Genomic DNA, 14,471 nt, shown 5'->3' with positions numbered 1-14,471 from the left:
GCGGGACCGCCAGACCCTTACCGAGAATTGCGTCCAAACGTCAGTAGCTGAACAGTGACGAATTCTGTGTCAACGGTATGGACGACGGTTTGGGGTTTTTTTTTGTGCTCGAAGTGGACGCTCCGGTAGCCCAGGACTGCTTTTGGGACGGTGTATGCAGCGATAAGTCGCATCCGGACCCGGGGACCATCGGTTTGCAAAATAGTAGCCTGTGTGAACAGCAGCAACAACAGCGCAGTGACCAAACACAAGATGGTGGAAGTGTAGCGGCTCCACCAGCTTCCACCAAGGCGGCAGCGGGAAAGCCTTTAAATGCGGGAAAGGGGTGGGTGAAAATGAACCCCGCGACAACAATGGATCAGGTGCCGGCCGGTAGCTCGATCCTTCTTCGACAACAGATCCCGAAAAGTGCCGTGAATTTCAGCCCAATGATGGAATCCGGCAGTCAGTCACTTCCCGTGTCTCACGTTTTCAATGGCGAGTTTTTGCGCACGAGAAAGGACAATGTTCTGAGTGGTACCAATTCAGACACGCCAGCTACGTTCTACGACGATCCGCCAGACTGCAAGCGTGCTCCCGATCAGCCGAGCCCACCATCGTTGGCTTTGCCGCCGGAGTTTGCCTCTCCGTGGGTTTGCGACTATGGTATTGATGAGTCTTACCACCAGGACGATGGACATTGGCCTCAGGACGATGCACTCGAGTACGCCGGCGTGGGCGACACGTCCATTGCGCACATGCCGCCGGATTCGGAGGAGCCGGGTTCCATCAGCAGCTTGTCGCAGTTGCTGTGTGACCTGCTAGACATCGAGAGGCAGAACTCGATGGAGGCATCGTCCGCATTCGCCTTTTTGGAGCAGATTTTCGCTGTTGACTCCCAACATCACTGTGAGCAGCAGTGGCAGCATGGTGACAATTTCGGCAAAGATGAACGGCTGCCACGAACTGGTGCTGGCAGCAGTGTGAAGAGCCAAAGTCAAGAGCGGACGACGTCGGACACTGAACCGTACGGAAACGACTGCACCGAACTGGACGATAGCGGCGATGATCGAATGCTGCGTGATGGGGAGGCGAAAGTGTTCACGGTGAATCATGGAGATCATACGTACAGCCAGAAGAAAAGTTGTTGCGACGATGCTATGAAACTCGATTCCGGAACCGGTGACGCCCGAACCCGAGACCCACCAAAACGTCGCCCAAGACGTCGTCGTCCGAGATCCACCGCAACGAGGTCTCGCCACAGCTACGATGAGTGGCCCGGTGCTGGCTGCTGCGGCGCCAACCTAAAGTGCGCTAGGTTGTTGGAGTTTGATAAGATTGCGTACGAGCAGCACATAAGGTCCTTGAAGCAGCGTGATTACCTCTCCAACCTAAGCCAGGGTTATGAATCGTTGAGGCGTCAGATACCGAGCCTGTGCTGTGGGGATGGGCACGTCTCGAAGCGTGCAATTTTGCACAATGCGATTCGGCTATGCCAGCGTTTCAAGAAGAGGTCCGAAAAGCTGGAGGAGTTGCGTCAACGACAAAAAGAGCTTCGTAAACTCATTCGACGCATTCGCCCAATTTTTTTAACTATTTAAAAGCAAGCCTGTTCAACGTGTGCCTTAGTCGACCAAACCCGGAAAGTCCTTGTGACAACACAAATCGGAATCGACAAGTACTGAAATTATGATTACTATGATTATGACTTAGTATCCTTTGTGTGCCCTATAAATTGTGTAATATTCTTACCAGGATGGATCCTGTTCTCGGACCAGTCCAGTTTTTTTGACAAACCAGTCCTCATGTTCAACTGTAAACCGGTTGAAAGGGCGACTGCTTCTAATGAACGCCGGAATGCACCACCAAACAAACCAGTTCACGCCGAGGTCCGATAATTTCCATTCTGATTGGCAATCTGATTCAATTGAACCGTGAAAAGAAACTGTTACTCTTTTTTTCGCACAATATCCGGTGGCGAAGAAAGAAATTAAACGCCTTAAACGAAATTTCAACTATACCACACTCCTGCAGAAACCACTAAAACTTGTGTAACTTTCTGGCGCATTTGTTGACTGTCTTCTTCGTTTGCTCTGGCCCGATTTTTGAAATAAAACTATTCAAGGGATTTTCTTCCAAGAGTCAATATATTTCCAAAACCATGCTGCTTTCGCTCAAACTGGAACATTGGTAGGTTTACTATATGCACTCGTACTCTCCGCAACATTCGGGGTATTCCAAGCTTATGTTCTGGTAGATCGTGACGCAGTTTGGAGCATCGGCTATAGGAACGCCACAGCTAGGTCACACAGTGTCCGTCGAAAGAAGAAATGTTAGCGGATGGTGAAGCGGTTTGATTGCATCGTACCAGGTGTTACATACTTTTCATAGGTGAATGTTAAATCCCGGAAACATATCGCTGTCAAGCACAATCCATTCAGTTGCATGCTTTCACCCGGCTGTAGAATGATGCCCGTGAAGGCATCATAGCAATTGTCTAGAATCCGGTACGGAGCATGTGCTGCAGATTAGTGAGTCCAATCGAACAACGTAGCGTACTTACCATCATCAGCTTCGTATGGCTTCGAGTTTGCTGAGTTGTTAATCGCCAACGCCATTAAGCCTAGAACTGTGCCTATGAGCAGTGACTGCATTTTGCCCGCTCAACAACTGTACCTCAAATAAACTCCCCACATCCAGCACGATTCTGGGTTTCCAGCAGCCTAACTTGCTTGTCCACCAACCCATAAGTTCAGATTCGACATGGCCACAGTTGGTAATTGGTGATTAGGTATGGATACAATCGACTTCACGGACGTTTCTGTGATAACTTTATTGGTGTGTAGAGGTTTTAATGTTTTCTGTAGTTTTTGTGGTCCAAACAGAAGGTGGTGGTCATTTAACGCCATTTATGACGTGAATATTGCCTAAACTGAATATACAATTTACACTGTGGCGTGCTGAAACGGCACCACCAGGTAAAACTAATACACACGACGAGGTTGCGGATATGTTTTGTCTGTCGGTTCTCCACACGAATATGTCATCAATCAAACTGTCGACCAAACCTAGCATTTTTTAATGGTCATATCGATTGCATTTATTTTAACTGTACATTTGTTCAGCTTCATCGAGAGCCACGTTCTCGCCTACGGTTCATTCTAAAAAAGAACACTCCTACACTTTACTGACTTAATAATGTGTAACTTGCGTGTAATGTGTATAAAAAGGAAGAGAAATTAATAATTAACAGTGTAACGGGCGTGTGTCTGAAGTGAATGTGTCCTTACGCTCCCTCTGCTATCAGAAACACGATCGGCACTCCCAATCGGTCGTGGTGTTTCTTATCTCTAGGGTTAAATGTTTCCGAAATGGGGACTGGCAAGCGCGTATGGTTTAAGAACACGCGCGTGCATTCTTCGTGCAACGGAAGCGTCTGTGCAAAAGGTACGCATCCAGATCGCCGTATCGCTTCTGGCGCCCCTTGGTTGCCGCTGACATTAACTCCTTCGAGTTTGCTCCTTGTTTTCGGCGCCCCTTTGTTCGCTTATTTACCGCCACAATCTTGTATATAGCAAAATATGCTACTAAAATAATCGTCCGAAAATATATATATTCTTTATATATATATAGATGTATATATCTCTATAGATTTACAATGTTTGTGTATATACTTTAGATGTTTTCAATGCTTCGGTTGTCTTCATCAATACGGGAAAGGTTCCATTTGTATCCGTTAACATGCGTTTTGCTTTAACATAGTCAATTTAAAGTACATCTTTTCCAGCTACAACACTTGATCAACACTATCACTTATTGTTCTACTCACTTATCGTATCGATGTTCATCAACCGTCCTTCGCATTCCCATCACTCGTTCACTAACACAGCAGCAGAGTGGGCATTGCTTGCGTTTCCAATGCATAATGTTTCCAATGTCTACTTATGTACGGAGAGTGCGGTGGCAACCAATTGCCCCGTTCAAAAAAGGTGTCACATCATGTGTCAGGGTGGGGAATACAAATCCTTTGTCCGTTGACCTCCCGACGGTGCTTTAGTTCATCCACTTTTTACAATTCGGGGCCCCACACATGCACGAAATCTTGTGCGCATCGTCCTCGATGTCGAACTTGTAGTCGTACGACAGTTCCTCGCCCCGGTTGATGCGCCGTTTCGCGAAGATGATGATGCGCAGTTCGCGGTCCACTTCGACCGTTTCCGTCACACAGTTCGGATTGCACGAGTGGTTGATGTAGCGCGCCAGACCACCACTCAGCGTCGCATCGACCACGCGCTCTTCGTCCAGCCGGAACATGTAGATGCCACGGTTCTGCGGGGAGAAGAAAGTAGGGGAATTATGTTTCGTTTGCCTTTTTTAAGACCATACCCACGTAGCGGGCAAAACCGTACCTTGGCTTCGTACTGCTTCTCGCGCAGCTCCGACACCTCGGTGCGAATCACCTCGCCGATGTACTCGATAACCATCGTGTGCTTCTCGAGGTCGCGGGCCGCGTACAGCCCGAGACCCTGGATTTTGGACCGTGCCAGAAACACATTGTTGCGCCACTCTTGCTTCATTTTCTTGTACTGTGAGCTCTTCGAGTGCACAAACTGCTTGCTGTACGGGCAGGCCACCTCTCCGGCCGGCGAGCTGGTCGGTACAAACGTTGGCCGCTGGCTGGCCGATCCGGTTCGCTGGGTGTGCGGTTTTTTCCACGACAGCGTGTGCTTGAGCTTCGGTTCGGTGCGCGCCGCACCGGACGGGTTGATTGCCAGCGGGAGCTCCAGTAACGGGTTGCGCCCGTACTTGAACCGGTAGTCCGTGAGCGTTTCGATGCCCGGTAGACTCTCGAGGATCCGCACTACCGCCGGTTCCGTTAGCCCGAACAGATCTTCGCCACTGACGTAGCGCGGGAAGAGCTGCACGATCTGACAGTTCTTGCGCAGCAGCGCCATCGGCTCGAGGATCCGCTGCCAGACGGCTTTCGGTGTTGCGTCGCGCAGCTCAATGTCCTCCTCGGTCGCTTCCTGCACCAGCACGCGGAACTCGGGCCGCCCGCTCACGTCCGCTATCGAGCAGATGTAGCGACACCGTTTGTTCGGTTTCCGCATCGACCAGTAGAAGCGGATCTGAAGCGGAGAAGAGGAAGTGGACAGTTGACTAAAACGAACGGCGCGTACTACGGACAAGCTGTCTACTTACAATTTTGTACCCGATCGGGTAGATGTAGTTGGGTGTGTGGAAGCTCTGCAGCTGGTGCGGCAACAGTTGGCCCACGTTCAGAAAGATCAAGCTGCCGACGCGCAGCAGATTGTTCGACTCCGAGTGGTGCATCACGGATGCCACCTGGCGGCTCTCGTCGCGATCGACGTACACCCGGCGCTGCACGCTGAGCGTCGTCAGCTCGGAGTCCTTCTCCGTCCGGAGGGCGTGCGTCTGGCACATGGTGCTTTTGTTCTTGTAGAACACGCACCCGTCCTTCATGGCGCAGCTCAGATGGTACACGTTGGTGCAGCGCGTCTTGAAGCACTTGATCGTGGCGCCCAGGTTGTTGCAGAGCGCGCAGGCCGACGTGAGGCTCTGCTGCAGTGCGTTTTCGAGGTTCATCAGCGCACCGTTCACCGTCTCGTACACACCGTCCGACCAGAGGGCACAGTTCAGGTGCACCCACTTGTCGACGTCGAAGTTTAGTAGCCGCGAGGGCCCGTCCGCCACGCCGTCCCCGACCGTGTGACAGAAGATGCAGCGCCGCGTATCGTCCGGCATCTTCGGCGACGGCGTCACGGTGATGTTCATGCGGAACAGCGTTTCCGTGATTTCCTTCTCGGACGGTTTTTTCAACCGCTGCACCGGGAAACAGTGCGGACCGAACGTTTTGTACCGCACGCCCTTCAGCTGTTTGGCCGGCGGTTGATCCTTGTCCGTGGCACTGTCATCGGAATGTTTCTTCTTGCGATCACCAGCCGCCGCCGCACCGATCGGTGCGATATCGTTGCCGTCGATCGTGATCTCCATCGGATCGTCATCGAGCACCTCGCGCTTAATCTCGACCGTCGTCGGCGTTGCCGCACCGTTGCTGTCGACCGTTTTGTTGGCCACCGTCGTTTCCGTTGTCGGCTCGTTGCCATCGGCCGCCCGTTCGTCATCGAGGAGAATGTTCGTCGGGCACGTCTTGAACTGTCGGTAGCACTGGACGCCGCAAAAGTACAGCTCGTCGGACTCCAGCTCCTGGCCGCCCGTTAGCAGCGGAAATTCGGCGGCCTTCGCGACGATGATGCTGTTCAGTATCACGACGTCACAGTGCCGACAGAAGCGTGCCGTCCCGTTCAGGATCGTCTGAATGTCGATCGGGGCGCACTCTTTGCCACCCTTCGCCCGGTAAAGGCCCAGCTTCTGGCTGGTCGGAGTGGCCGTTCGCTCCACGATCTGAAACGCGGTCGGTGGGGGAATTTCTAGGATGTTGGCCAGATCACGCAGCACACCGAGGATGTCTTCGGCCGCCGACGACGTGAGCGTGAGCGTAACGGTCACATTGTTCCCGTCCCGCAGCCGGTTCGGGGGTCCGAACCGTGACTTGATACCCAGCGCCGCGCCGCCATCCTTCTGACTGCCGCCTTCGTTCTCCTTGTTGCTGTCCGCACCACTGCCGGCCGATCGGAGTGCATCGGAACCGAGCGTTATGCCGTTACCCTTGCGCGCCCGTATCGGCACGGGCGTCAGAATAGGCACGATCGGTGACATCCGGCCGTACACGCTTGCTTCCTGGTCCGGTTCCTCCATTCCGGGGTCTTCCTCTTTGATCAAACGCAGCCCGGGAAACCCGATCGGCGATGCGTCCCACCGGATGCACTCCGGGCTGGACGTGCTGATGATCGTGTCGGGCGAGTCGAGATCGCGGTCGTACCGCACGAACTCGTACCGATGGGCGCGATCTTCCGTTTCGAACTTGATCGGCGGAAACTCCTGATCGTAGAAGCCGCGCTGCGTTGAGGTGGGGGCCGGCTTCGGTGGCGGCTCTTTCACGCCGAACGGCTTGGTGTTGTAGAAATCGGCCACCGACGGAAGCTGAGCGCTGCCGTAGCACCCACTCAGATCACCGCTCGCTATCGAGTAGCCTTTGAGGAGCGTAAACTTGGACAGATCGCTCGTACCGAACAGCGGGCACACACCGTAGTTCCGCGGGAGCTGCGGTTCCAGGATTTGCATCGGCGGCAGCTGCCGCAACTGGCCCATCAGGTTGTCGATGCACGTGTCGTAGTCCTCCTCGATCTTGACCGATTTGCGCGGTTTCTTCTTCGCCTGACCGCCACCGCCGCCACCGTGCTGGTGGTGGTGGTGATGGTGATGGTGGTGGCTCTCCTTGTTCGATTGAATCTGCTGCTGGCGACGGTTCTTCTGATACTCGCGACGCTTCTTCTTCTTCAGCTCGATCGCCAGTTCGGCGGCGGTCTTGGTCGATACCTCAACGGCCGGCTCAGTGGGTTCTTCTTTGATCGTGATCGGTGCCGCCGCCGTTACCGCCGCTCCTGCTCCAGTTGTTGTCTCGAAAGCAGAGGGCGACTTCATGGCCGGCGGTGTTTGTGATGGTGCCGGGGAAGCGGAGAACGATGCTGCGGCAGGTGGTGGCCCCATCGGCGTGACGGATGGCGGTGCGGTGGACATCGTTACGCTCGTGGTACCGGAAGCAACGGAAGTCGCTACTTTCGAACCACCACCGATCGTGGTCGGCTGATCGGCAGATTTTTTCATCTCAGCAGACCCTGGCCGGGATGGTTGCGATGGAGGCGGTGTGGGTGTCGTTGGCACACCCGATGCTTGCTGCTCGACCGTGCCCGGGCTCGGCGTTACACGGCGCTGCTCTTCGATCGGCGTTTTCATCGTCGGAGGCGTCGGTGTTTGTCGGTTCGAGAGCTGCTCACGTTTAATGATCGTCACGGTTGTTTCACCGGCGGCACCACCGCCCACTGCGTTGGCCGGTGCAGTTTGCACCAACTGGACTTGCACCGAGCTGTTGCTCTGAATCATCGTCGTTTGACTTTGTTGTTGGTGTTGCGCCGATTGTTGCGATGTTTTCGCGGTGGCGGCGCTGCTGTTGCCAGTGGTGGTGGCCGTCACGGGCACCACTACAACGTTCGGCTGTGACGATTGCAACTGCGATACGGTGATGGTTCCCGATTCCAGCTTCACCGTGACCGGTGCCGGTACCGGCGCCACGGTCGGGGGCGAACTGGAGGTGGCCGCGGCTGCCGCCGCTTGGAGCATCTCCTCCTTTTTGATGGTCGCCGCGAGCATATTGGCGGCCAAATTCGGTGTCGGATGGCCCGATAGGATGGCGGTGGCCGGTGGTTTCGACACGAACGATGTTTCCCTCGAGATGAGCTTAGGCTTGGACGAGTCGTTGCCGCCGGACGGGGTACTTTGGTTGGCGTTAGTGCTGCTGGTGGTGGCGGTGGTGTTGGGAGCATCAGAAGCGGAACTCACAACCGAGGAGGAAGCTGGCGCTGACCCTGCCACCGATTGCTGCGATGACGCCGTAGTCGTCGTAGCGACCACCATTGACGAAGATGACGAGGCGGTCAGCAAAGAGGACGATGGGGTCGAGGTGGACGCGGAAGCCGCTGACGAAGCGGTTGTGATGGCGGCGGCCGAAGCCGCAGCAACAATCGACTGAGTGCTTATAATCTGGATGGCCGGAGGGTTGGCCGACGGTGGAATGATGGGGCGTGCTAGCTGGGCTTCGAGTGAGCTGACCACGCCCAGACTCGGCGCCCTCTGGTTCGTAATCAACCCGGGAACGGCGCGACCAATCGGGGACGGTGCCGGCGAGGGCACGGAATTGGTACCGGTATTCTGAAGCAGTTGCTTTAGTAGCACATTCTGCGAGTCTTCCGCCTTGGATCCGGCGCCGGTGCCGAGTCCCGATGGCATGGTCGAGAACTTGCATCCGCTGCCGGCCGTTTCCGGTTTTCCGAGTGCTGGCGATGAAGAGCTTACGTTCGTGTCATCCGACGCACTGTCGATGGGTTCACCCTTGATCAAGTTGTTCGTCGCCTCGAGACTGAGCCGTTTGCTGAGGATCTGCGAGGAGGCACTTTCCCGACCGTGCACGTGATGGACCGGCGGCTCGTCGGTGGATTTCGAGCGCCGAAACGAGGACGCATTCGCCAGCTGGTTCTGGAGCAGTGTACTGATCGCCGACACGTTCGCTCCAGATTTAAGCAGCGGCTGCGAAAGGGTCGCACTAAGGATGCTCGTCGTGGGGACCACTGACGGCGACACGCTGCTGAGCGTTGTCGCGCTGGTGGTTGCTATAATCGTCGCTTGGCGATGGGTACCGCCCGTGCTCATGATGATGGATTTACCCAGCACACTTCCGGCGGCGGAATTTGGGCCGCCATCACCCGTCGCCACAACCGTGCCCAGATTGACGATCCTCGTTTGCCCGGTGGCCTGATTGGTGCATATGATTTGCTGTGGCTGCTGCTGTAGCGCGCTGGTGGAAGATTGTGAAACCGAAACCGGTTGCGCGCCGGAAGACGGTGACGATTCGATGGTAATCGAGGTCGGTTTGCCGAGGCCGGATTCTGAGCCAGCGCTAGGGTTCGTAGAAATTTTCACAAACCCACCTCCGACGGTCACAGGTTGGCTTTGGATGATGACACTGTTGCCTGACGTTAGCTGGGGCTGTTGGGTTTGAATCTTGATCTGCTGCGTTCCACCGGCCACCTGTTGGGATTGTGGTGTCAAAACAACGAGCTGCTTCTGGGTGTGCGACCCATGACCGCCGACCCCGGTGCCCTTGTTTGATGCACGCACTTGCTTCACGACGAGAATGTTGCTATTACCGCCGGTGATCGTTTGGCCACCGGGAATCCGGCTCAACTGGAGCTTCGTTCCGCTCGGAATCGAAGCGATCGTTGTCGTGAGCGCGCCGGTACCGCCCGCTTCGGAGAATGATTTCGCGGGGCCCCCGGAGCTATTGCTGGCAATGGCCGCGGCCGGAAGGATCGTTTTTCCCGATACCGTCTTCAGGATGCTGGCGATCGTTTCGGTTTTGCTCATGTTGTCACCCTTCGTCGGGAGCATTGTCGTGTCGAACGTGATGGTCGATATGTTGGTTCCCGGAACGGTCGTGGCGCTCATCGAGCTCACTGGCACGACGGTGGACGATACGATCGTGGAAGATGTAGACGACGACACGGGGGCGCTGCTGCTGGCCACATTGATGGACGACATTATCGAACGTACCTGCTGGGACACGTTCATCGCATTCTGTGTCAGCTCGTTCGGTTGCGAAAGGGGCGAAAGCTGGGGAACGATCCGTTGCGCAGTACTAGCCGAGCCGCTGGCACTGCTACCGCCACCCGTCATCGTGGGACTACGGGAATTTTCACGCGATTTCGCAATCACGTGCACGGGGATGATCCCTTGCTTCGACTTGAGACTGATCGTCGTTGTGTTGCTGCTGCTGCCCTCCTGCAGGGAATCATTCGAAAGGCCGCCATCGCTACTGTTGCTGCTGCTACTGCTGCTGCTGCTGCTGCTGCTGCTGTTGGTGACCAGTACCACTGTTGACTTCGAGGTCTCGTCGACCGAGTCGGAACGATTATCGGCACTTGGCAGCTGATCGACGGTGTCCTCCTCCTGGCTGATCGAGCTGTCGGGTGAAATGGAGTCATCCTCGTGGAAAATTTTCGTCGGCAGCGACACATCCTGCGATACGGTGAGCGAGGAAAGCTTCGCATAGTTGAGACTGGGCGATGCAGACGTTGCTTTCGATTTCGCAGCCTTCACCACGATACTGCCAGTGCCAGTGCCTTCGCCGGCGTGGTGTTGCTGCGAAGCGCTCGACGAAGGGGGCTGGGCTGCGACGATCGTGGCTCCATTTCCTGCCACACCGGTGGCGCCGATTGTCAACTGTTGCTGGGTGGCGGCTTGTTGCTGAATTTTTATGTGCGATCCTGCAATTTGCTGTGCCATTTGCTTCTGATGCTGTATCGTAACGCCTCCGCTGGGGCGTGCAAAGGTTTTCGTGATGAACGGGGCTGCCGACTGGTTGAGGTTAAGCGAGGACAACGTCACAATACTGGTGGTATTTATTTTCTGTCCTGCCACGGAAATTACCGTACCGCCACCACCAGCACCAGAGCTAGCTCCGCCGGTACCGGCATTTTTGGCCATGTTACTGATCGACAGCCCGGACGAGGTGATGATCTTTTTCGAATGCGTAGCACCGGCGGCTGCGATCGTGACCCCGGTTTTAATGTTCGCGTGATGCTGTTCGGCGGTCGTTTTTGGCGGTGTGGACGTTGTGAGCGGAAAGCTCTTCAGTATCGGCACCGAGATCGTTGTGTTGCCGATCGAGAGCTTCGCGGTGGACGTTTCCGTCGCGTCCTTCACTAACCGCTGATGGGCGGCGGCCACGATCGGACGGTTCTGCATCAGTGACTGCTGGATGGCGATCCGTGCCGTTGGGTAAGTGAGTGTTTTAGGACTTTGCTGTTGCTGTTGTTGCTGGACCGTCACCAGGGTAATTTCTTTTGCCGATGGTGATGCGGTGGCCGCAACCACTGCCTCTCTTCTCTCGGCCGTCGCCGTTTTATCGGAGTCCTGTTTTCGTAGGATAATCGTCGTGTCGGAGCTTTTGGCCGTACCTTGACCATCCAGTAGCACGACGCTCCCGGTTGAGCTGCTACTGCCCCCCTCGGACGCTGGCCGGCTGTCGATCATGGCCTCGAAATCCTCCGTCGTCGAGGCGATGCTACTATCGTCGATGCTGTCGACAATCTCAATCTCCGATCCGACCAGCAGTGGTTTTTCCTTCAAGCTACCTCCATCCGTCACATCCTTCAGCAGCTCCACGGTGACCGTGCGGTTGTCTTTCTTGGTCGCTGTAACCACCGTCACGCCGTCCTCGTTGTCCACGCACTCCACCACGTCCTCGGAGAACAGATTGTACTCGCCCGATACGATTTGCGAGTCCAGCGGACTGCCGACGATCTCGTACCCACCCGGGGTGCTGCTGAGCGACTCGATGATCGTCTCATCGCCATCCACTCCGTGCTGGGCGACGGAATTGAGGGATACCTCCGCACTCACTAACGCTTTATCGTTGTCGTCGTCGTAGTCGAGCAACCGTTGTTGCTTCTCGTCCGGACTGCTATCGATAACGACGATCTCCTCCACGCTGCTACTGACAGCGGGTTGCGCCACGTTAGCCTGTTTCAATAGTGCCGCCCCACCGGCAGGTTTCTGGACAATCGTTATGCGGTTGCGGTGCTGAATGAAGGTGGTGGTTTTTCTACCCTCTTGGGCAGCCCCGGCCGATGTACCTGCAGCCCCACTTTGTGCTGCCTGTTGTTGTTGTTTTTGTAGCTGAAGCTGCTTTTGCAACTGCTGCTGCTGTTGCTGCTGCTGGAACTGCGCTGGAACCGGATTCGCGCGCTTGTTGCCCCGGGCATTTCCCCACATCGGTGCACCGCCACGCAAACCAAGTTTGACGTAGCGAACTGGTCCAAACGGTGGAAGTGGGATCGGATTAGAAGGATGGTTCATTCCACCACCGCTCGGGCTGCTGATGATGTAGTTGTTGCTTCCATCCGGCAACGATTGCTGACGCATCATTTGCTGTTGCGGTTGCGACTGCTGCTGGCCGTAGTACAGCATTGGGCTTTGAGGCATCGGCGATGAGGTTGGGGTGTTGCCTCCACCGTGACTCAGCAGTGGCGATGGAGGCTGCTGGTGGACCGGGCTTTGCTTTGCAAAGTTCATCTGCTGTTGCATTTGATGCATTTGTTGCATCTGTTGCTGTTGCTGCTGCTGTTGCATCATTTGCATTTGCTGCTGATTCGGTTGCTGTTGTTGCAGCATTTGTCCACCAGCTGCCGGGTGTTGGGGTGATTGTTGCTGGAGCATCTGCCCTCCGCTGCTGGCCTGGTGCTGGGGAGATTGCATCATCTGCTGGCGTTGCTGTTGCTGCATTTGCTGCAAGCGTTGTTGCTGCTGCATGAACTGTATACTCATACCCTGCTGCTGCTGCTGATTAACCATCATTTGCTGTTGCTGCTGGCCAACGGCGTTAGCACCACCGCCACCCGGAGACATTATCGGCTGCGGGCTACCGAGCGGGGAATTGTAGCCCCCGTTGCCACCGCCATTCCCACCGCCCGCTTGCATTTGGTTGCGAATGTTGGAAGCCTGAGCCATCATTTGCTGGTGTTGCATTTGCTGTTGCTGCATTTGCTGTTGCTGCTGTTGCTGCTGATGCTGCTGCTGTTGCAGTTGAATGCTATTCGCCACTCGCATCCGCACATTCGGATCATTCGGAATTATCTGTGGCCGTACGAAGCGCGCTTGCTGTTGTTGCTGCTGCTGGGAGTTGAGCTGCACGTTCACCATCGACCCCTGCATCATTAGTCCTTGCTGGGTGTACTGATGCCCCGGACTGGCTATCATGCGACCACTTCCACTGACGAGCTGCTGGCCACCCATCCGGTGCTGGGGCGATGTCATGCGCGGTGCAGGCGATGTTAGCCGACCGGGTAGCGAAGGTGACGGAGACGGACCGCCACCGGGGCCGGGACTGAACGGATTGTCGTCTATCTGCGAGTGCGGCGTTCCGATGCGCGGCGAAGGTTGCATCGTGCTGTACGGTGACATTGCCTCCCGGTGACTGCTGTTCGAGTTGGTGTGATTGCCCCCCGGACTCTGCATCACCGAGTTGACGCTTGCCGGGCCGGGACTGTGGGAAAGGAGCGGACTGGGCGAGTGCAGCGGGCTCTGATTGGGTTGCATCATGGCGTTGCCGAGCGGTGACTGTACCGGTGGTTGATGGTGGTTGAAGGCACCGGGCTGGGAGTTGCTGGGTGACGGTGCCATCAGAGGTGATTGCGGCGCGATCAGAGACTGCGAGACCGGGGAACTGCCGATGGTCGGCCCGCCGACGGCTGTGCTGGCACCGGCGGTGGACTGTTTCGCCGATTGGTGCTTCGCGTTGTACTCCTGCAGTATGACGTTGTGTTGACGCTGCTGCCGGCGGGCATTTTCCAGCTGCTTTTGAATGACCATATGGTCAGCCGTCGTTCTTTGCAGCTCCTTCGCATCGTCCTCAGTCAGCTCTTTGCTCTGCTTTCGCTGGTGGCGCTGTTTGGTGTTTAGCTGTTTCTTCACCTTCCGCAGTTTGAGTATTTCCGTCTCGTAGTACTTTAGCTGATTGGACAGCACGGTGTTCTGCTGCTGCAGCCAGTTTTCGTAGGTTATCTGCACCAAACGATCCTGTTCGGTCACTATTTTTTCCGGTGGTTGCGTAGGCTGTGGCTGCAGATTGGCCTGGAACAGTGGAATGCTTTTGTTGGTCCCTGCATCACCAGCGGCGATAGTGGAAGTGTTTGCGGGGACCAATGGGATGGTGGGTAAACCGCCGGTAGCTTGCGGTACGGAAGGCATCCCACTGTTGCCTTGAGTGTTCTTCTGCATCTGATTCATCATCATTC

At 55.6% G+C, this 14,471-nt stretch overlaps 1 protein-coding gene across 1 annotated transcript in view; it reads right to left on the bottom strand.

The window, feature by feature from the left end:
* Positions 1–3,129: 3,129 nt before the first annotated feature.
* The window catches only part of LOC131205470 (histone-lysine N-methyltransferase 2C-like), a 29,820-nt gene continuing 18,478 nt past the window's right edge, over positions 3,130–14,471 (bottom strand). The window contains exons 14-17 of the mRNA XM_058197580.1: positions 8,510–14,454; positions 5,182–8,455; positions 4,389–5,108; positions 3,130–4,308 (exon numbers count right to left, since the gene is read on the bottom strand). Of these exons, the coding sequence (XP_058053563.1) occupies positions 4,033–4,308; positions 4,389–5,108; positions 5,182–8,455; positions 8,510–14,454 (10,215 nt within the window). The 3' untranslated portion in view covers positions 3,130–4,032. The remainder of the gene's footprint in view (positions 4,309–4,388; positions 5,109–5,181; positions 8,456–8,509; positions 14,455–14,471) is intronic.

Source organism: Anopheles bellator, chromosome 1 (genome assembly GCF_943735745.2).
Source record: "Anopheles bellator chromosome 1, idAnoBellAS_SP24_06.2, whole genome shotgun sequence".
NCBI classification, from domain to species: domain Eukaryota; kingdom Metazoa; phylum Arthropoda; class Insecta; order Diptera; family Culicidae; genus Anopheles; species Anopheles bellator.
The sequence above is the reverse complement of the archived record's forward strand: the minus strand, read 5'-3'. Positions and strand labels throughout refer to the sequence as shown.